At 46.0% G+C, this 22,746-nt stretch overlaps 1 protein-coding gene across 3 annotated transcripts; it reads left to right on the top strand.

Annotated features, from left to right (window-relative positions):
* Positions 1–4,936: 4,936 nt before the first annotated feature.
* On the top strand, positions 4,937–16,749 carry GFI1 (growth factor independent 1 transcriptional repressor). 3 transcript variants are annotated; one of them, XM_017544161.2, is made up of 7 exons: positions 4,937–5,055; positions 7,429–7,642; positions 7,970–8,152; positions 9,959–10,446; positions 10,574–10,711; positions 12,791–12,956; positions 15,328–16,749. In XM_017544161.2, the coding sequence occupies exons 2-7, from the start codon at positions 7,528–7,530 to the stop codon at positions 15,504–15,506; spliced, it is 1,269 nt and encodes a 422-aa protein (XP_017399650.1). In that variant the 5' UTR covers positions 4,937–5,055; positions 7,429–7,527; the 3' UTR covers positions 15,507–16,749. The 3 variants fall into 3 exon arrangements, with proteins under 3 accessions (XP_017399650.1, XP_037600067.1, XP_017399649.1); XM_037744139.1 differs by lacking the exon at positions 4,937–5,055 and adding an exon at positions 5,752–6,763; XM_017544160.2 differs by lacking the exon at positions 4,937–5,055 and adding an exon at positions 5,752–7,281.
* Positions 16,750–22,746: the final 5,997 nt, after the last annotated feature.

The raw sequence follows: 22,746 nt of genomic DNA, 5'->3' as shown, positions 1-22,746 counted from the left end.
CCAAAATGTTTATTAAAAGCAAATAATGCTTTCCTTCATGTTTGAAAAGTAAAAAATATTAATACAAAGTTGGTTCTTATACCAGAAGTCTTCTATTAACTTGCTTATCTCCACGTTTCTCCTTTACTTCATTTCCCAATTTTTGCCTATGGTAATACAGAAAACATTATCTACTTCCCACAAATGATGTTGCCACTAAATCATATTCTGACTTACAGTGTCAGTTCAATTCTATTTTGATAGGCTGCTTCTTATAAGAGTACAAGGGGGACAATTATATTACCTATCATTTAAGTTAAGGCATCACACAATTATCACTTTGCATTTATTTTCCTTGAATTAATACTATTAAAAGATATGTAATTCTTATTTCAATTTGACTACAACCATCATGACAGCTAATCTAAAGACAAAAGTTTAATAGTTTGTTAGTATACATGAGGATAAAACCATGGCAATATGACAGGGTGTGGCTCTGTCTAACAAGTACTTCTTGTTCATAAAATAAAGACCAGTTCTATTTCTGGTCTTTAATCGAGGTCTAACTTTTCCATAGTTTATTTTTGCAGTCTTTTAACTGTTAAGCGTTATGAATTCTTTTGCCTTATGCATTACATAAGCACCATTCAAAACACTTGTTCTGGTATGTATCAAGGACCATAAAAATAATCACTGTTGGATCTAGAAATTCCATCCCTAAAAATATATCTTGAGGAAGTAATTCCAAATGTAGGGAATGCTATATTCAAAATCTTTTCATTGCATTACTTAAAATAGTAAAAAATGGAAACAAGCTAAATACTAAGATAAGAGTAATTAAGTAAATTATAGTAAACTGGCTGATAGAACTTTTTATAGCAATTGAAAATGATGAAAGATTGTATATAAAAAACAAGAAACATGATTGTCATGATTTTTATTTAAATAATATTTACTATAAACTTTATGTTCTGCTAAGAAAATATGGAAAATAAAGGACAATACAAAAAAGAAAAAAATTATAATATTTGGGGAGAAAAGCAGACTACTCAATTGTATCTGAGGTATGACTATAATTTTTGTTAAAGAACAGAGCAAGAAAACTTGTAAGTTGTTTTACTGGGTTTTACTCTTTTCTTTATCGGATTATATGTAGCATAATTTGTAATTTATTATTATTTATATTATTTATAATTTACAAATAATATAGCATAATTTGTTATATGTTTATATTTAAAACTCAGAAACCCTCATTTGGAGCATTCTTCCATTCTTGCTGCCCAGATGAACAGGTAAGGAGTGCAAATTAAAAGACTGGCTGGGCATGGTGGCTCACGCCTGTAATCCCAGCACTTTGGGAGGCCGAGGAAGGGGATCACGAGGTCAGGAGTTCGAGACCAGCCTGGCCAACATGGTGAAATCCCATCTCTACTAAAAGTACAAAAATTATCTGGTACTGTATTCCCAGCTACTCGGAGGCTGAGGCAGGAGAATCACTTGAACCCTGTAGGCGGAGGTTGCAGGGAGCAGAGATCACATTACTGCACTCCAATCTGAGCAACAGAGACAAAGCTGGTACTAGCAGAACAGAGATTGACAATCACATCTGACTAGCATTTAAAATGCCTGAACTCTTTTTTCCCTTCCTGGTGGCATCACAGTAAGAATCAAATGAGGCAAACATACAAATGCATGCTGGAAATGGGGACATTGCTCCTTCCAGGGGTTTCAGAATCACCCACTTTTCCCATGCCCTCCCCCAATAGGACAGAGATCATAATTGTAAAGCTTTGTGGAAAAAAATAAATGAGAGATTGGTAAAATATCCTGTTACAATTTTCTTTTTGAAAATGTCTCAGACAGGCACAGTGGTTCACACTTGTAATCCCAGCATTTTGGGAGGCTGAGGCAGGAGGATCATTTGAGGTCAGGAGTTTGAGACCAGGCTGGGCAACTTAACAAGACTCCATCTCCACTTCTTTTTTTTTTTTTTGGTCTCAAAACTTCTGTTGTAGGGAAATTCTTATCTATGAGAGGCCACTTGAAATAAATGGGTTACTGGCCAGGGCTTGGAAATATTTGTGGTATGAGAAGGTCAGTTGTTTTTTGGCATCTTCAGATAACATTATTATTGCTATTTATAAGCAATTAGTAAATTACTGAAAAATCCATAAATTTAAAATTATTTATTTGGGAAGACTCTATTTATAAAAAATTGTGCCTCAATTATGCATTTTGCTTACCATTACATCTATTTCAGTTCTAAAGGAATATATGGAGGGAGAGGGAGTCTTTTCAAAAGATTGTGAAGGGGTGGCTTATTCTCTTTGCCCTCAGTTTAATAGAAGCAAGAGGTAGTTTGTAGTAGTGGGCAGTCAGAGGTGGGTTCATTGCATCGGTACTTCTAGTCCTAGCTTTTCACTATTCCTTGGCAAGGTTCTTAACCTCTCTGGGTTCCCCTCTTCTTACCTTTCTCCTATTCTCCCCCAAGTGTGGGAGTCACACTTCAACACTATACACCTGGGAGTGTTGTGTTGTTAAAAAGTATTGTTAAATACTTTTTAAACGTGTTAAATTCTTGTTAAATACTTTAAGACGTGTATTTATTTATTTGAATTAGTAATACATACACATGGTTCAATATGTAAAAGATATAAAGGGAGATTTGGTGCCTTCTCCCTCCTGCCTGCCTCTCTCTGGGTGTCCCTGTTCCAGTTCTCAGTTTTCTTTTGCAAACTTAGAAATCTCAAGAGTCTGTGAAGGGCAAATGAAAAGCAAGATGACTAGACTAAATCTGAATGAAATGAAAGGGATTTATTCTAAGGTGATACTGCTCACTGCTTAGATAAGCACCTTGAGCAGTGAGCAGTATCGCCTTAGAATAAATCCCTTTCATTTAGATTTAGTCTAGTCATGCCCTCTTCATGGGATCCCTCAAGTTTTCTGAGACTTCAAACAGCAACACTCAACTAAACTATGAAATAGTCACAGCACCTTTCCAAGAAATCTTGACTTTGAACTTGCTAATGTGCAAAGGAAATGGTCCATTTCTCTAGAACTGGGTTAATAAGATTTTACTTTGTCTCATTTATAATTTTCTTCTGAAAATTTGTTTTTTCTGCTATCAGGTAGGAGAGAAGGCAATAAGGGAAAGATTTGTTTTTGCACTGCTTTGAGATTTTTATACCTTAGGCCAGGAGCACACAAGAAATAAAATATTAACAATATGTCCTTAATTTTCCTTTCTGACAAAGATCACTTGCCTCTCCATTTATATATAAAGAAGGGGTGTGTTAAGCAAATGAAGGCAGACAAGATGTGCCCAGCACCTGGCATACAATAGGGGTACAGGCCATTGCTTAATAAAACGTATAATTTATTAAAACATGCTTGGAGCACTGCTGTGCTAACCAAATATTCCCTGAAAATGTTAAATTTACAATGTAAAATAAGAATAATTTTAAAAACTATTTCTAGAAAAATAGCTTAAGGGCTTCCCCCCCCATAGCAATTTAAGATTAACCTAAAACGTGACAGTTATTATTAACCGCACCACCCCCATCTCCTTGTGTGTGTCTGACATTGGAGGCTTATTGTGCACGAAGTTGTGATCAAAATCCAACTCAATTCATTTTGAAAAGTAACGACTACAACATCCATCCACTCCAATGAGCAAAGGGTGTAGGCTTTGCGTATACACAGCCCACCACACACTATGGGTCATGGCATACAGTCTAGCTTTGGAGGTCGCTGCGTTTGTTCATGTGTCTATGAGCTAGGTTTTAAGTGTTTTTCCCCGTTCTATTAATATAATTAATTAGTTAATTAACCCCACTCATTCATTTACTCAGTCCACAGCCTTTTTGTTAAGAGCCTGCTGAGGACATAAAGATGGAGATCCAGTGTCTACCCTCATGAAACATACAATCCAAGCGAAGAAGGCTTACTTTGCGATAGTCGTCAAGTTGTGTTTTTATGGCGCTTTACTGCTCCCGCCAGCACCCAGTACCTGGGTATGACCTCAGGCGGTGGCAGAGCCCGCGTGCGAGGTCCGGCTCTCCTTGGCTTGCCCTGGCAGGGCGGGGTCAGGAGAGCAGCCGCCGGCACTGCCCCCGCGCGCTCCCTCCAGCGCTGCCTTTAATTTCGCAGCTTCCACCACCGGAAATTAGTCGAAGGCTGAGTGGACCCAGCTAAGAGCCGGCGAGCTCCACGCGGGGAGGGTGCGCCCACCGGTCCCGCCGGGCGCCCGCGGGACGCGCCGCCAGGGCCCTCTCCGCCGGGGGCTCGGCGCACGCCCACCTCTTCCAAATTTAACCATTACCTAAATCCGAAGGGAAATGAGCAAACCTCTCGGATTGGGTGTCAAGGTATTTTCAGCCTCGTTGGGCGTATTTATCCCGAAGTGTTTCCACAACAAGCTATTTCGGGGCCGCGGGGCAGGTTTCGCTCTGCGGACGCGGTGGCCACTCGCCGGGCTCCAGGCCGGCGGCACCGCGGGCCGGTGATTCACGGTCCTGGGCTGGGGGTGGTGCAGCCCTAGCAGGCGGCGGGGTGGGGGGGGCATGGCGGGTGACGGATACCAGGGGGGCAGGGAGGGTCCTCGGAGCTGTGCGCCCCCACCCCTCTGTCGGCAGTCAATCTCTGTCCTGAATCTGTGGCTTCTCTCGCTGCGGAAGTCTCCCTGGAGCCAAGAATAGTTATTTTCTTTCGAGTCATTTCTAGTGCCTGAGTGTCCGGACCTCCAATTTCCCCCATCCCCAGCCGACCCACAGGGAGAGAACTGGGAGGACGACTAAGGGACGCGCGGGACGGGCTGGAAAGGCCAGGCCCCCCCGCACCCGCCTGGCCACTTGCGCAAAGTGGCGCGCTGGGCCGCCCGACGGGGGTTGGGGGCAGGTCTGGGAGGGCTGTGTGAACGACTCAATAACGCTCAGGAAGTGAAGCCTGTGGTTTTGGGGGCTGAGCTCGGAAGGAGACTTTTTTTTTTTAAGGTCAGAGAGACAGAGCGGTCTCTTCCAAAAGCAAGATTTTGTTTGAAAACTCTCCTAGCGCGGTGCCCGCGCCCTGACCCCGCAGGTAGGTCCGCCAAGGCTGTTCTGCGCCTCCAGCCCTGGTGGGGGCGGCCGCGGGGACTCGCAGAGCACCGGCGCTGCGGGGGCGACCAGAGGGCGCGGGCGGGTTCCCACCTGCTGTGGACCGCCGTGAGGGAGCCGGGAGAGCCCTGGCAGCTGGGTTAGGGCGCGACTCGAGCAGCGCGGCTGGAAATCTGGAGCCGGAGGCGCGCAGCAGGCAGCCTGGTGGTTCGGCAGGGGAGCCAAATCCACCCGGGAAGGAAACATCTGGTGGGAGGCCACAGAAGCTGCGCTCGGGAGGCCACCCCCTGAGCGCCCTCGGCTCCCGCCTTCCCGGGCCGGGACGTTGAGGAGAGGCCTGAGCTCTAGGAGGGCTCGCCCCGCCTCCCGCGCCAGCTGCAGTGCGGGGTTACCTTCCCACGCGCTCGGCAGTGGCCCCGGCGCCCCTACCTCCCCCACCTCCGTCCCTCCCGACAGGAATCGGCAAAGCCGGCCGGAGCGCGAGAGAGGCGTGGGCTTACAGCCCTGGTGGGGAGGCGGCCTCCACGTCCCCCTGGTCTCTTGCGGCTCTAGCCCAGACCCAGCTCCGGCTCTGACAGCTCCCCCGCCCCCATCGGTCCCGCTCACAGCCAACGCGTGTCTCAGCCGCAGCGGGACCCTCGGGACAATGCCACTCTGTTTTTCTTTTCTTCTGAGTTTCGCGGCTGTTTAAAGAATTGGGTTTGGGTTTTGTGGCGTCTAATTGTATGGCCCAGAAGTGCAGGAAGCAGCAAAGCTCTAGCCCTGGGAGACAACCCTGACGGAGGTAGATGGCACCCTAGCCCCTAGGGGCATTCTGGCGCTTAGGCCCCGCGACACGTCCCAGGAGTCTTTTCTCCCACGTCTGTTCCAATTCCTCCGGAGAAGGGGACATAATGGGGCTAGGGATCTGAAGCAGGAGGCCTGCACCCTACAGGGACCAAGGCCGCTAAACTCGTTTTGAGTCGAGAGCTCCAAAAGACAGACGTAGACTCTGTGGCCTGCATCTTGCCTAGGAAGCCGAGCAGCTCCTAGTACAGCAGTTGAAACAGCACGAAGCCGGAGGACTGAGGGTCCTGCCCCAGCCCAGAGTTCCCAGCACCCTCGTTTCTGAACCAACTGAAGCCACCGAGAACTGCTGTACTGCAGCTCACGTGTGAGCGGGGTTCCCATCGCCTTCACCCCGGGAGGAAGGCAGATTCGTTTACCCCAGACCACCTTGACTGTGGGGTCCCGCCCCGCGGAGCCAGCTGGAGCCGAGGCTGGCGCAGCCCCGCCCTCCCGCCGGGCTCAGATTTCGACCTGGGATTAGGTGAACTGATTGGGGGTTAATGAGAGCGGCACCCTGGGCAGCTAGTTCCCTCCCAGGCTCGGGCCGACCCTCGTGCTCTGGCGTCGTGTCTTTCTTGTCTGCCAAATTATCAAGTGCACCACCGATTCGGGACACCTAGCATTTCCCAGTCAATGTTCGCGGATCGGGCTTCACTTCCCTAGGACGAGATTTTTTGGTGAGAAGAACGGAAAGTGCTTTTTCCCGGGACCTGATTCCCGAGGTTAGATCTCCATAGTCTGGGATGGCTCGCCGCAACCTCAGCTGGTACCTGCAGCACCCGGGAGTCCGGGGCCAAAGTTTCTCCTACGTGGGGCACAAGTGAGGGGCAACTGGGATCATCCGGATGCGAGTTTCTCCTGAGGTGGGGATTGGTCGTCTGTTACTCCCCTTACTTTCCTGTCCCTTTGCTGGCCTCTGCTGCCCCCAGTCCCTTTGCTGCTGTCCCAACACCGCCACCCCTCAGTTTTGTGTTCCGTCCCTGCCCCTCCCCCCCCCCCCCCCCGCCGCGTTTCACTCCAGTTTGTAGCTGGCTCTTGGAGGTCTTGGCTCCTTGCCCCTTCCGGGTCCTCGACCACTGGGCATCCCCGATCCCTAAACCGATTTCTCGTTTTCCCGCCCTCCCTCGCCAGCCAGAAAGCACAGCCAGGCAGGCAACGAGTAGCTGAGTTGGGGTAACCCATCCGATGGGAACTACGGCTCTCCAGAGAGTTTGATTGCCGGAGCGAGCTTGGCTAGGAAAGGGGAGGAGCTGGGGGGCGTGAGTAGGGAGGAGGAAAGGGGCCCGAGTCAGGGCCCCGGGACAGGTTTTACCGCTGAGCTCTGTCAGCGGCAGCGGCGGCAACGACGGCGGGTTCGCGCCACCTGTCCGAGTGCCACCTGGTAAGCGTGGCGCAGTAGGGCCAAGCCCCTCCTCCCATGGGCCCTCTGCGCTCCTCCCTGGCCGGTGCTCTCCCTCTGCCTGGGTGCCCAGTCCCAGCACCTGAGAGTACTGACCTGCGTTTCCACCTGGTTTTCTTCCCCTCTCAGGTCTCCGCCGGGCTGTGGCTGAGCAAGCCTTCGGAGTGACCGTGGGTGACAGCGGCTCCAGGGACCCTTGGGGCGGAGTGGGGAAAGCCCCAGACCACCATGCCGCGCTCATTCCTCGTCAAGAGCAAGAAGGCGCACAGCTACCACCAGCCGCGCTCCCCAGGACCAGACTATTCCCTCCATTTAGAAAATGTACCAGCACCCAGCCAAGCAGGTGCGAGGCAAGCGGGGCCCAGCAGGGCTGCTCCCGGGGACTCTGACTGCACATTGACACACGATTACCCGGGAGCTGGGAGGGGCTGCCCTAACGTCCCCTAGGCTGCCGTTTTTGTTTCCTGCTGTCCTGGTTCCTCAGGGTTTGTCTCCTAGGTGCCACGGCCTCTCTGCACCTGTCCTCAGATCCGAGAGGGTTCCTGGCCAGTGTCTGGGTGGAGAGGGGAAGACGCTTGGGTGCCCTGGTCAGGGGAAGTTGGGGGAGCCTTCAGAACCCCCAGGCTCAACCAGTCGCAGCCCGAGCCCCTCACCTGCCTCCTCTCTGCAGACAGCACTTCAAATGCAGGTGGGGCGAAGGCGGAGCCCGGGGACCGTTTGTCCCCTGAATCGCAGCTGACCGAAGCCCCAGACAGAGCCTCCGCATCCCCAGACAGCTGCGAGGGCAGCGTCTGTGAACGGAGCTCGGAGTTTGAGGACTTCTGGAGGCCCCCGTCACCCTCCGCGTCTCCAGGTAGGAACCCACTGGGAACCGCTGGGGCGGGAGCTGCAGGGACCAGGCAGTGTTTGGGTGGGTGGGTGGGTGTGTGTGTGTGGGGGGGGTGTTGGGGTAGGGGGGATAGGCGCGATCTTGGGTGTAGACATTCTAATGGGGAGTTGGAGAGTTTCCGGGAGGAGCGAGCTGATTCGTAGGGGAAGGAGGCCAGAAAGAGGCATCCGGCTTCTTTGGGACTTAGACAGCTTGCCCGCTGGGGCCGCTGCCTTCGTCCTAGGAGGCGGGACCCTGGCTGCTTGTCGTTTGCGTGGAGCTGGCCGACGACGGAAAACGAACCAGTTTTTTCAACTGGCAGCAACGCTGATGTTTCGTTTTCTGACCAGACTTGATTTTTCATAAAGTGCTAGGATCCCACAATCCAGACCCCCGAACCTCAAACAAACGGAGACCAGGGCAGTAAAGGCCAGGTAGAGGAGCTAGGTGCGGGGCAGGTGGGAGGGGGCGCGACGAAAATCTCAGCCCGCGGCTTGGTCTTCACGGGCGCAGATTGGGGCCCTGTTTCATTTTTCGTTTTGCCAGGTTGACCCACCCTCACGGACCTGCCCTCTAGGTTTCATTTCCAGCGAGCAATACAGCTTCAGGCAAACGAAGTGACTGCACGTTGGGTGGGGGCGTCTTGGTCCCGACCTGGGGAAGGAATGAGCTAACCAGCCAGATTTTGACAAGGGCCGGTTATATCCAGAATATGCTTGCTAGTTTTAAAAGATACCACCACCCGTCCCACAATCAGTGAGTTGACTTGGCTAAACCCATAGCTCCAGCGAATGTGTCTGGGAGCCGGCAGTGGGAGGATTCTTCCTGCCAGGGCGTCAAGTGGCCGGGCAAGGACTAGGTCCCAAACCCCTTGGAACGAAACTCTGGGTACAGCCTTTCACTGACGTGGCCAGCCTGAACTGGAGAGTGTGTGTGTGTGTGTGTGCACGCGCGCGCGCGCACACACACATTTGTAAATGTCGTATGCACTCACGTGCATTGGGTCACTAGTTTTAGCAAAATTCATGTGAGTGGGAGTGTAGCAGGACGAGAATTCAGGGAGCTGTCTCTTTGCAGGTGGTGGCAAAACATTATGAGATTACAGTTACTCTCTGAGAAATTCGGGTTCCCTGCCTCCATCAAACTATAACAGGAATTGGAAGTATTTGGCGGACAGTTTAAGCCCAAAAGTCCCTTTCCTGCTGCCCCTTTGCTGTGTACACTGGGCATTTAACTTTGTGAAACCTTAATACCTTCCGGTTTATTCAGATACCAACCTTTCGGGTAGTTCGAGGCCGCATTTATGGCCCCTCTCCCTTTTTCCTCGTGGATTCCAGGAATAAAAAGAATTGAGTGGGAACATGTAGGGGCTGGGAGAATGCCTGCGCTGGTGGCTGGACCCTTCGCCCACGAGTGCTGTGCGAGGCCGAATGGGGCATTTATTGATGTGACCTTCCCCATAGGATCTCCAGGTGCGCAGGTTCAGCCACGAAAGATCCTCAGAACACCAAGCGCCTCAGCTGCCCTCGCACAGAATTTACTACCTCCTCTCCCGAGGTCTTTTCAATGATCTATTTGCTGCTCTGCCTCCTATAGTGGCCTGCAAGGCCCCAGGGTCTGGGCCGCGTTTTACCCTGCGGTGGGCCTGGCACCTGGAGCACGCAGTGTTCTACCAGCCGTGGGTGCCGCGCAGTCCGCGAACAGGCCACACCCACAGCTGCAGAGCTGCAGCCCGGCGGCCTCCGCTCTGCCCTCTGAAGCCTGACTGGATGCTCCCTTGTGCCTCCACAGCCTCAGAGAAGTCGATGTGCCCGTCGATGGACGAAGCCCAGCCCTTCCCCCTGCCTTTCAAACCATATTCATGGAGTGGCCTGGCGGGTTCTGACCTGCGGCACCTGGTGCAGAGCTACCGACCTTGCGGGGCCCTGGAACGCGGCGCCGGCCTTGGCCTCTTCTGTGAATCAGCACCGGAGCCGGGCCACCCAGCCACACTGTACGGCCCAAAGCGGGCGGCGGGCGGAGTGGGGGCCGGGACTCCAGGGAGCTGCAGCGCAGGGGCAGGTGCCGCCGCTGGCCCTGGCCTAGGGCTCTACAGCGACTTCGGGTCTGCGGCGGCCGGGTTGTATGAGCGGCCCACCGTAGCGGCGGGCTTGCTGTACCCTGAGCGTGGCCATGGGCTGCACGCGGACAAAGGCGCTGGCGTCAAGGTGGAGTCCGAGCTGCTATGTACCCGGCTGCTGCTGGGCGGTGGCTCCTACAAGTGCATCAAGTGCAGCAAGGTGAGGCATCCGAGCTCCCCGCTTCGCCTGCCCTGCGCCTGCTTCCCCCTACCAGTGCCTAGCCGGCGCAGCACCAGTGCCCCGCGGCCCCTCTCAGCGGCCTTCTCCCCGGCCCCACCCGCCTTAGGTGTTCTCCACGCCTCATGGGCTCGAGGTGCACGTGCGCAGGTCCCACAGCGGTACGAGACCCTTTGCCTGCGAGATGTGCGGCAAGACCTTTGGGCACGCGGTGAGCCTGGAGCAGCACAAAGCCGTGCACTCGCAGGTAAGCCCCGGGCGCACCGCTGCGAGCGGCCCTGCTCAGGTTTTTTGCACTCGGGGATTTTCTGCATCTCCTAGGTGCAGCATCAGCCGCTCTCGCCTGGAAGTTTTCTCCCTGACTGTCCCCAGTTTCCTCCCCCAACCCTTCCGCTGCGTCTCCTTGCCCTGGGAAATATACCTTTCCCTACACACATGTGGCCGGCTTAGGTCTTGAGGCAGCCCTAGATTTTGGTGTCATATCACTGTGAGCCTCGAGAGTGCAATCCTTATTGGGCTTGAAGAAGGTTTGTATGCACTGATTTGTGCTGCTCATATGTCAGACTAATTAGCTCTATCTCTTTGCACCTTTTTTTGTTTTTTTTTTTTTTTGAGACGGACTCTTGCTGTGTCGCCCAGGCTGGAAAGTGCACACAATCTTAGCTCACTGCAACTTTCGCCTTCCAGGTTCAAGCGATTCTCCCGCTTCAGCCTCCTGAGTAGCTAGAATTACAGGCGGTGGTACCGCGCCCGGCCAATTTTGTGTTTTTAGTAGAGCTGGGGTTTCTCCATGTTGGTCAAGCTGGTCTCACACTCCTAACCTCGTGATCTGTCTGCCTCGGCCTTCCAAATTGCTGGGATTACAGGCGTGAGCCATCCTGTACCCAGCCTGCCTATTCTTTTCACCAGATGGTTGTTACTTAATTTGCATTGACCCCTCCCGACTGAAAAGGTGGGATCTCAGCTCATTTAGAGCATACAGTAGCATATTTACCTTGCTATTCTCTCTCTTCCCCTCCCCTCGTCTCTTTTCTTTTTGAGACAGAGTGTAGCTCTGTTACTCAGGCTGGAGTGCAGTGGCACAATCTCTGCTCACTGCAACCTCCCCCTGCCAGGTTAAAGTGATTCTTGTGCCTTGGCCTCCCAAGTAGCTGGGATTGCAGGCACACGCCACAGCTATTTTTTTTTTTTTTTTTTTTTTTTTTTTTTTTTTTCTTTTTTTTTTTTTTTTTTTTTTTTTTTTTTTTGAGACAGAGTCTCACTCTGTCACTCAAGCTGGAGTGCAGTGGCACCATCTCAGCTCACTGCAAGCTTCACCTCCTGGGTTCAAGTGATTCTCCTGCCTCAGCCTCCCGGGTACCTGGAATTACAGGCATCCGCCACCACACCCAGCTAATTTTGTATTTTTAGTAGAGATGGAGTTTCACTATGTTGGCCATGCTGGTCTCAAACTCCTGGCCTCAAGTTATCTGCCCATCTCACCTCCCAAAGTGCTGAGATTACAGGCCTGAGCCACCACACCCCGCCCCTGCTATTCTTTCATGAATAAATATTTGTTGCCTAACTTCCAGGTGCCAAGTATTTAAGAATCCTATAGCACATCAGGTCGTTGACAGCATACTCACATGAAGATTGTAGTTTAGCTGAGAGATGGAGAGTAGATGAGCAAATAAATATAACAATAGCTATGACAGGAGAATGCTATGACAGGAGAAAGCTGAAAAGAATATCAGCCCATCTCCCCCAGAACCCACACTGGCTGGGGGAGGAGGCATCTGAAGTGACTGAGGTCTAAGCCTCCTGTTGAAGAGGGTGGAGAAGTGTGTGTTAATGGTGTCAAAAAAAAAGCAGGGTGTGGATATGTTTTTACCATGGGGTGTGGAAGGTTGTGGGCAAAGAATGTTTTGGTAGAAAAAGTGTTCAAGGGTCGGGCGCAGTGGCTCATGCCTGTAATCCCAGTACTTTGGGAGGCTGGGATAGGTGAACTACTTGAGACCAGGAGTTCGAGACCAGCCTGGCCAACATGGTGAAACTCCATCTCTGCTAAAAATACAAAAATTAGTAGGGTGTGGCGGTGGCGCCTGTAATCCTAGCTACTTGGGAGGCTGAGACACAAGAATTGCCTGAACTTGGGAGACGAAGGTTGCAGTGAGCTGAGATCATGCCATTGTACTCCAGCCTGGGTGACAGAGGAGACTCTGTCTCAAAAAAAAAGAAAAAGAAAAAAGAAAGAAAAAGTGTTGAAGGGATTTTAGGGTCAGCTCAGGGGCAAGGAGAGCAGCAGTCTAGGTGACTGCAGGAGTACCACATCTCTCTCTCTCTGCAGGAACGGAGCTTTGACTGTAAGATCTGTGGCAAAAGCTTCAAGAGGTCATCCACACTGTCCACACATCTGCTCATCCACTCAGACACCCGGCCCTACCCCTGTCAGTACTGTGGCAAGAGGTTCCACCAGAAGTCAGACATGAAGAAACACACCTTCATCCACACTGGTGAGCTGAAGGCCCTTGGCTTGTAGAAAATACCCTGAGGCCAACATAACTCACCTTCTCTGATTTCTGGCCCCAGTGAGTGGTGGATGGGACCTTTCTGATGGAATTAATCACTGCTCTGTGTTAAAGAAAACAAAGGGGTGGGCTCTTAGGTTCATTTATAGTCATAAATCTCCCCAGAGCCACCTTGATTTGGGGTTGTGTCTGAAAGACTACTCAGCAGATCAGCTCAGTTTCTCTCTTCTTGGAAAGAACATTTTCCTCTAGGTTGGCAGCTGCTTCCACTGCTGCCTGCTCTGGGTGAAATATGAAGCTCCAGGGTCCTCTTAGAGAGTTGCTCTAAAGAGCAAAGAGAGCTGCTCTAAAGCTTACCTAGAGATTGAGGACTTTCTTTAACCACCTGGCCTTTTGTGGGAGGGATTCATGTGGCCTCTTTGGCTGCATTTTTAGGAGTCTGAGAGCTTATTCTGATTGAGGAGGAACAAATAATGGCAAATGTGATTAAACTCTCTGCTAAGCATTTCTAAAATGCATTATTTCATTTTATGATCACAACAACTCTTGGAGGTAGAGACTACTCCTTCTCCCCATTTTAGAGATGAAAAAAACGAGGACAGATAATCTACCCAGGGTCACACTGCTAGCAAATGACAGGGTCAGAGCTCAAATTCAGGTCTGACCTCTCAAATGTCCACTCTTGACTACTGTTTATTGTATTCTATGTTTAGAGTCATGAGGGTTGGTAGACACAGAAGCTTCTGTTCACTTATTGCTCTTTTCAAAATATCTGCAAGTTCATGCCATAATAATAATTCTTTACCTATTATAATGCTTTATAATTTACAAAGTACTCTCAAATCTATCATTTCATTTGATTCTTATTGCTACTCAATAAAGTAGAATGAGCTGCTCTTACCATCCTGAAACTCGAAGAGTGAATGATTTATCAAAAGTCAGACTGAGTGAATAATGGAGCCATGTAATGCTCTGGCTTCTAATTCTGGACTCTTTGCCAAACACTTTATGTGTGGGTGGGAGCTTCAATGCCAAGAACACTCTAATAGTCAAAAGACATTTACATGAGACCCAGAATTTCTGAAAATTGTATTGCAGAATATGAATACTGATTTAGAACAAATCACAGTGTATTCTAAACACCCACCCTTGATGTTTATAAATATGCTTGGGTAATGTATATATTTCCATTGAAAACCCAGAAAAGCAGTCTACTTTAATCATTCCTTCTTACCTGAAATTTCCATGTAATTCACTCCTTATAAGTAAGGCATTCAGGACACTTATCAAAATGCAACTAGGATCTTGACTGAATAAAACATTAAGCCCTTATCAAACATTTACATTATACCTGGAATTTGTTTCTCAGATTTGTTTGACCCTAAAGGGATAGAATACGTTTTAATGGGTTGTTTCTTATCGAGGAAACCCAAAGCATGAAAACAGAAAATAGTGTATCAAGGGGTACAGAGGGTTCCTCAAAAACAAACTTCATCTATTTTATACTTTTTCCAAGGCTGAGCCCTGACTAAAATGCCATGCTGGGGCTATTTGGAAATTCATGCCATTTAACCAACAACACATGAGATGGGGAAAAAAACAAAACCTTTCTGTGTTCTCTGATTTATTAATTTGTGGTGAAGAATTGCTAGTATATAAAGAATCATGTGACTAACCTCATAAAATGAAAGAAAAATCAAAACAGAAAAATATCAGCTACCTTAAGAAATACTTTGTTGCCCAAATGTGGATTTTTAAAATAAGATATTGAAAAACATATCCTGCACATGTACCCTGGAACTTAAAAAGAAAGAAAAATGTCCATGTTAAGATGTTTTTCAGATATACTCTGCTGTCCTTCAAGAACAAGAAAGAAGACAGCCTCACTGGTCCATACAAACTAACACCCACTTGGAAATTCAGATTTGAAAACTTCCTCTGAATTAGAACGTAGTCACACGGTTTTAGGACAGCTTCCCCCTCCCCTTCCTGTTGAACATCTGCTCTGGGTGTTCACAGCTTATAAAGTCAGGGGAGTCCTCCCTGGGGTAGATTCAGCTGGGGAGGGCACGTGGCCTTTGCTCTGTTTCCGTTTAGCAGGAAACGGTTTGAGGCCTTTGGCTGGGAACCCCCACTCAGAAAGTCTCCCTTTCACCTGGTGCACCCATGGTGCTTCCAGGGACTCGCATTGCAGGCTGGGCGTCAGTTCATGTTGCAACACGTCACCCTCCAAGTTGCTTGAAGGCCTTAGACTGTGGTGCAGCCAGCTGCTGCTAAGAGCATGTGGGTCACAGTGGGTCCCCTCTAGCTTTATCATAGGCTCATACTTTCTCCCCTCCCCTTCCCATCCCCACAGGTGAGAAGCCCCACAAGTGCCAGGTGTGCGGCAAGGCATTCAGCCAGAGCTCCAACCTCATCACCCACAGCCGCAAACACACGGGCTTCAAGCCCTTTGGCTGCGACCTTTGTGGGAAGGGTTTCCAGAGGAAGGTGGACCTCCGGAGGCACCGGGAGACGCAGCACGGGCTCAAATGAGCACACTGGCTGGCTGCAAGCAGCAGCTACACAACACTACAGAGGGCAGCCTCCCTGCTTGCCATCACTCCCTTCTGACTTTGCAGGCCCCAGGTCCAGTCTGCAGATCCCACCAGGTGTTCCTCCTTTGCCTTACCTCCTGGAGCTGCCAGAGGTGATGAGGTACCTTTTCATGTGCAACCCAGAGTAAGAATCAAGTGACTCTCTAGGCTTTGGACACAAATAGGCTCCTCTACACCTGAAGACAAAGGCATAGTCAAATGGGGACCAGAAGAAATCTTAGACCTCACAGTCCTTCCCATTTCCAGCCCTAATCTACAGACAGGAATGTCCTTTAGGTTTCTTCCCTTGCCTTCTTGACCTACTCCAGTTATTTGTGTGGAAGAGGAGGACTCATCATTTACAAGGTGGACACATGCTAATATTTTTATCTAGAAAGAAGAATGAGTGTTAAATTTTATTTTTTTTTCTTCTGGGGAGTCTGTTGACCCCCTTCTTTTGGGTGCTGCCTATAAATCTTGGAGGAATCATTTCTCTTCCTCAAAGACTGATTCAGAAACTGATTTTGGGAAGTTTAATACTTTTGAAGTCATGAGATGCACCATCAAGGCTACCCCAAGAAGGAGCAGAAGATAAGTTGGTGATGAGAGGGGATTAGAGGTCCTCCTTTCAGGAGGCCTGTGAAGGCTTCATCAGTCAAGGTAAAAGCACAAGCAATGCCTGTGGCCAAGATGTTGTTCATTGGCTCAGCACATGTTCATGGATCACCAGCTATCAAGGTACCAGGCACCATGCTAGGTACTGGGGAAGAGAGACTGAAGTCACAACTCCTGACTCTGCTCCTCAAAAGCTAACAGTTGCACCTCCAAGTGGCTTGGTCTGTTCTTACCCTTGGAGAGAATTCTGAGAATACAACACAGAATTGTAAATCTTCCCTTTTGACCCTTTTGGATTTTATCAGGTGTAAACAAAAAGCAGCTGAACAGTTACTTCAAAGATATGTGTGTATATTCAGTTTTTTATTGTTAAGCTGATATTTTAAAGATGTCTGAGCTAGCAGGCATGTGGAAGTGAAGGCTCTGTCTTCAACTCTGACCCTCCATGTGTATCATAGAGAGGGTAAAAAGTGGTATTTTCAGTTTGATGAGGTTGGTAAATGTTTTTAGATCTTCTGGTATGCATTATGTTTGTTAATACATATTTATTAGAATGATGTTTTAAGTTAATAAACTATTAAGACTATTATAGATTGCCTTTCCTTTAGGAAAGGAATTTGGGGAAGACCTTTGTTTTAGTCTGGGGTGGAGGGAAGCTGGCACTGAAGGAAACTGCAGTAGACTGTAAAAGAGAAGCAGATGAGCTAATATCCAGAAGTGGGTAAAATCCAATTGCTTTGGTTTTCATATACTTTCTCCTTTGCTTCTACACCTCAGAGATACTTCTTTAATAAGACAAAAACTAGGAGGTGTACAAAACTAAGCTCCTACCTTGTAGAGCCCCTGATGGTTCCACAGGCACATAAGCAAGCTCTTTCCTCTAAAAATGTCAACATAATTTTTTATGGGCCTGAAGACTCCCAGATGAATATAGAAATCACAAGTCTTAGGTCTAGAGGTTTTAGTTTTAGTCACAGCTCTGTCACCAGCACATCATGTGACTTGGGTAAATCTTTTGACTTCCCTGATACTGGTTTCTTTGACCAAGTAATGTGGAGACAGCTCTGTCATTCCAGTCCAACCCTGACTGCTTTGATTCTGTGAAAACTGGAAAGGAGAAAAAGTATGAGATTGGTTAGCTGCCTCCCCTAATGCAAGTAACAAATCTAAAGATACATGAGGATCTGGGTTATTTCTGGTCTGTCCCACCTGTGGGAGCTTTTTATATCAGTCAGTCCTTTAACAGAATGAAACCAGAATAAGGTCCTGCCCTAAATCCCTATTACTAGTGCGTTAACACCCAGCCAGATACTCAGGGTATGCATGGCTCATACTGAGTACCGAAAGATTGCCCATTTCCAACTCAAATTGATTTCACCTATATGATTGAGCACCAAATATGTGCTGGGCACTCTTCTAGGGGGTGGAGATACAGCAGTGAAGACAATGTCATATGAAGATTTATTTACTCATTGTTGAATCTTCAGTTCCCAGAATAGTGCCTGGCACACAGTAGGAGATCAATAAAATATTTACAGAGATGGTAAGTGAATAAACAGAATATAAACTCCTGCTTCATCCTGTGGGCTGGCTCTGCCCTCTAAAGCACAAAGGGAAGTGAGATTGCTTGAAAGCCTGGGAAACAAATAGAATCCACAGGACTTTCTCTCTGGGTTGGTGGGAAAGCGGGGCTTGAATGTTGCTTTTCTCTGGTGTCTCCAAATCACAGTTCTTGGCTGTCCTCACCTGATTTCCAGCACCATGTCTCTCCATGTCAGTTTACTCTCATTCAGAATTTAAATTTGTTTACTCTGTAATGGAGTTTAAGATAGTTTTTCAGAACTGATGGATGATGAACAGTTGCAGCATCCAGGAACCACTTCCTAGTGTCCTGGAAGACAAACCTCCCAGTGAGTAAAGATGACAAAAACATCCTTCCCACAGAAGTCACCCTGCATACTGGTTGGTTATTTTCAATCTGGTTTGAAAAGTAAAGAAGTTGCAATGAGGGGTAAGTAAAACTGATTGAAATCTAGGTGTCTGTACTGCCCTGCTCTTCCCTTATAACAGAACATTTGGTCCATTTTCATTATCCCTGTTTATGCTATAAGTGAGGAATTGTAATTTTGATGTTAACTGTATGCCTTTTTTTTTTTTTTTGGTAAAAAATGTATCTTAATATCCCCAGTTCAGAATCAAAACAAATTACTGTGCCTGTTACTGTGTGAAATTTGAAGATTGCAAATATCTCTCTTAATGTTATTACTTGACTCCATTAAAAATAGATTGTGAATATTCCATGTCACATTATTCATGAGGCAGGCTCTATGCCTTTTGTCTGCTGGAGTAACAGTAGAAAGGGTAACAAGAGACACCAGAGCACACCTTTGTTTCTTTCACTAAATTTTTAATAACACCTCCAGCTAGCCAGTTGGTGAAGCTCAGCTCTTGCATAAAAGTGGAAAAGCACAGCTATCTCTGAGAAGACCAACTCTTTCAGCAGCTAATTTGAGTTTGTGTTCATCTACACCAGACATGATTAAATTACCTATCAAGTGTGCTGAGCTATCAGGATTCAGGCCACATAAAAGGTGAATTTCATCTGATTGATTTGAGACACGAACGGAACAACTGAGTTTTAAAAGCCCCGCCTTAATTAAAGGGATAGCAGAGTATCAGGCCCCGGTGACTTCTTAACTGCAGTTGTGCTTGAAAACTGGGTGGTGATAGTGATTTGACCCCAGTCATTTTATTGTGTGCCTGTTTGTTCAACCTGATCATTTAACAGAAAGAGATGAACTCAGAGGAAGACCTGAATGTATTTCACTAATTTTTACTGTGCATTTCTAGAGCACTGTTTGTTTAAATCCGTGCTGCCATATTATTTCTACAGTAAAAACTTTTTAGGAAGTATATATTTATTTTAACCCCCTTTTTCCATTCATTAAGTCAGATTTTAAAAATTAAAAAGTTTGGGCTGGGCGTGGTGGCTCATGCCTGTAATCCAATCACTTTGGAGGCCAAGGTGGGCAGATCACCTGAGGTCGGGAGTTCAAGACCAGCCTGACCAACATGGTGAAACCCCGTCTTTAAAAAAAATAAATAAATAAAAATAAAAAAGTTTAAGGAAATTGCACTCTAAATCCTTCCATCTTAAAAATTTATGTCATTTTTGTATGCGTTCCTTTCTAGTCTTTAGGCACATGCGTGTATATTTATATTTTATAATTTTTGTCTAGATAACTCTCTTATTATATAGACATACTTAAAACAGATATTTCACAATGAGAATTTGGACAATTTTGTGACCAAATTTTATTGAAATATTAGTGTTTTTTTGGGAATCTTGTCAATCATTGAGAAAAAGTCTTTTCTGAAGTTTAATGTTTTTTTACTTTTTAAATAAGACATTTTAGGTATACTGGAAATTGCAGAGAATAATAAATGTTAGTGTACCCACCATTCTGACATATTTACTTTAGATTTTATTTTTGAAATAACATGTTACAGATATAGTTGAATTTCTTATTGCAATATGTTCCTGCCTAGCCCCATTTCCTTTCTTTTCTCCTCAGAGGCATCCATTATTCCAAAATCAGTATATATAATTGCCATGAATGTTTGTATGCCTTTAATTTATACACAATCCCATAAACAATATATAATTTAGCGTATATTAACTTTATGTAAATGGAGGGTAGTTTATGTATCCTTCTGCACCTTTCTGGTTTTTTTGCTTAACATGTTGTTTTTGAGATGTATTCATGTTGATACGTGCAGTTTAGTTCCTTTATTTTAAATACTGCATATAGAATTCCACTGGGTGAATGCTTGGTAATTTTTCTCTTCTGTTGGGAGAGTTTTGGTCATTTCCAGGTTTTTCTATTACAAATGATTCTGAAGCAAACAACCTTTTACGTATCTCTTGTGAGAGATTCTTTAGGATGTATTCTTAGGAATGAAAATACTGGATATTATCAAACTGCTCTTCAAAATGGTTTCTCCAATTTACAGGTTCCCTAACAATGTAGGAGAATTCCTGTTACTCCAAATCTTATCAACACCTGGTATTGTCAAACTTCAAACATGTCTGCCAATCAGATGGATGTGAAATGTCATTGTAATTTGCATTTCCTGATTCCTAGTGAGGTTGAGTATCTTTTCATAAGTTGATGGGCCTGACAGGTTTCCTTTCCTATGAAATGCCTCTTCAAGTACTTTGTCAATTTTTCTGTTGGTTGCTTGCTTTTTATCAATTTGTATTTAAATGTATTCTCAACACTCACTGTTTTGTGTTACATACTTATCTCAGCCTATGATTTGCCTTTTCACTGTGAAGAGAGGTTTTATTTGCTTGTTTTGTTTTTGTGTGTAATCAAATGTATTAGTCTTTTCCTCAATGGTTTATGCTTCTTACATCTCAGTTAAAAACTCTTTCCCTAACTGGTGGTCATAAGATTCCCTATATTTTCTTCTAAAAGTGTTTAAATTTCTGCTTGTGACATTAGGGTTTTTTGTTTGTTTGTTTGTTTGAGATGGAGTCTCCCTCTGTCGCCCAGGTTGGAGTGCAGTGGCGCCATCTCAGCTCACTGCAACCTTTGCCTCTCGGTTCAAGCAATGCTCCTGCCTCAGCCTCCCAAGTAGCTAGGATTACAGGTGGGCACCACCACACCTGGCTTTGTATTTTTATTAGAGACGGGGTTTCACCATGTGGGCCAGGCTGGCCTCAAACTCCTGAGCTCAGGCAATCCGCCCACCTCAGCCTCACAAATTGCTAGGATTACAGGCATGAGCCACCATGCCCAGCCAACAGTAGCTTTTTAATCCACTTGTATGTGTATAGTATACAATAAGAACCTAATTTAAAAATTTTTCTTCACCTTTAGTAATGGATAACCAATTATCCAAACATTATGTATTGCTATTTTCATCCTTTTCCGTCTGATTGTAATGCCACCTGTCATATGTCAAGTTTCTATTTCTGTATGGTTCTATTTCCAGGCTTGCTGATCGGTTCCACTGGTCATTTTGTCTATCTCTATGCCAAAGTCATAGTGTCTTAAATAATTTAAGTTATAATAAGCTCTTAATAGCTAGTAGGGAAGGCTGCCTTGTGATCTGTTTCATGCTCTTCAGGAATATCCTGGCTACTTTTGGCCCATATGATAAACTGTTGGAATTTTGGTTTGTATTACATTTATTATTTAATTTAGGGAGAAGTGAAATTATTTTGATATTGATTCTTGCCATCCATATATTGATTACTTATTTAGTCTTCTTTTATGTCTTTCAATAATACTTTGTTATTGTCTGCATAATTTAATTACTTTTTAAACTTTTTCTTTTTGTTGTTTTTCTTTTTTTTTTTTATAAAGACGGGGTTTCACCATGTTGGTCAGGCTGGTCTCGAACTCCTGACCACAGGTAATCCGCCCGCCTTGGCCTCCAAAGTGCTTGGATTACAGGCATGAGCCACCACACCCGGCCTAAACTTTCTTAGTTCTTATTTTGAAAATTGAATTTTGTAATTACTCTTGTATGGGAACAAAATTAATTTTTCTATATGTTGATCTTGTATCCTATAACTTTGCTGAACCCTCTTTTCAGGCTTTTGCAGATTATTTTAGATTTTCAGAGTAAGGTAGCCATAAGATACTCAAGTGATAATAGCTTTATTTTATTCTTTCCATCTTATTCTTGTCTCGCTGCACTGGCCAGGGCTACACTGAATAGGGGCTGAATAATAGGCATCTTTGTCTTATTCCCTTATTCCAGGGAGTATTTTTAGTTTTTCACAACTTCATGTGGTTTTTGGTAGATAACGTTTTTAAAATGAGGTTAGGAATTTCTGTTTCTGTTTGGTAAGAATTTCCATTTGTGCACATGTGTTTTTAATCAATGGGTATTTAATTTTATTGCATGATTTTTCAGCATCTATTGAGAGAATCAATAGATTTTTAATCTTTTATCCTTTAATTTGTCGACATGGCAAATGATATTTATAATTTTCTCTAATGTTTTAAGTTATACTTGCATTATTGAGGGAATAAACTCCCACCTAGAGGGAACAAACTCCAACTTAATCATTTAAACCACATTGCTGATTTGGTTTGCTGACCTTAGGATTTTTGCATTTCTACTGATTAGCGAAATTGGCTTATCATTTTTATTTCTTATACTGTCTAAGGTTTAATATGTCTCAAAATGAACAGGGTAATATTTCTTCTTTTTCTGCTTTCTGGATCAGTGTGTGAAGGAGTGGGATTATATGTTCTTTGAATGTTTGATAGAACTCACCTGGGATTTTTTTGATGAGGGATAGCAAAGAGGAGGGTATATTTAAATTTTAGTGACTATAGGTCTATTAAGATTTTTAATTTTTTTCTTAAACATGCTGTATCATATGTATATGTGTATACATATATTTATATATATACATAAGCATATTTATAAGTATCCAAATTAATTCTTCTAAGTATCCAAATTAATTCCCACAAACATTTTGTAGACATCTCTGATTTTTTTTTTTTTTTTTTTTAGACGGGGTTTCACCATGTTGGTCAGGCTGGTGGTCTTGAACTCCC

Source organism: Cebus imitator, unplaced genomic scaffold (genome assembly GCF_001604975.1).
Source record: "Cebus imitator isolate Cc_AM_T3 unplaced genomic scaffold, Cebus_imitator-1.0 Scaffold166, whole genome shotgun sequence".
NCBI lineage: Eukaryota > Metazoa > Chordata > Mammalia > Primates > Cebidae > Cebus > Cebus imitator.
The sequence above is the reverse complement of the archived record's forward strand: the minus strand, read 5'-3'. Positions and strand labels throughout refer to the sequence as shown.

Bases quoted from the DNA above. Each gene is read 5' to 3' on its own strand.
- GFI1 (XM_017544161.2), top strand. From the start codon at position 7,528: ATGCCGCGCTCATTCCTCGTCAAGAGCAAGAAGGCGCACAGCTACCAC. The intron at 8,153-9,958 runs GTAGGAACCCAC...GTGCCTCCACAG, and splicing joins GTCACCCTCCGCGTCTCCAG to CCTCAGAGAAGTCGATGTGC. The intron at 10,712-12,790 runs GTAAGCCCCGGG...CTCTCTCTGCAG, and splicing joins ACAAAGCCGTGCACTCGCAG to GAACGGAGCTTTGACTGTAA.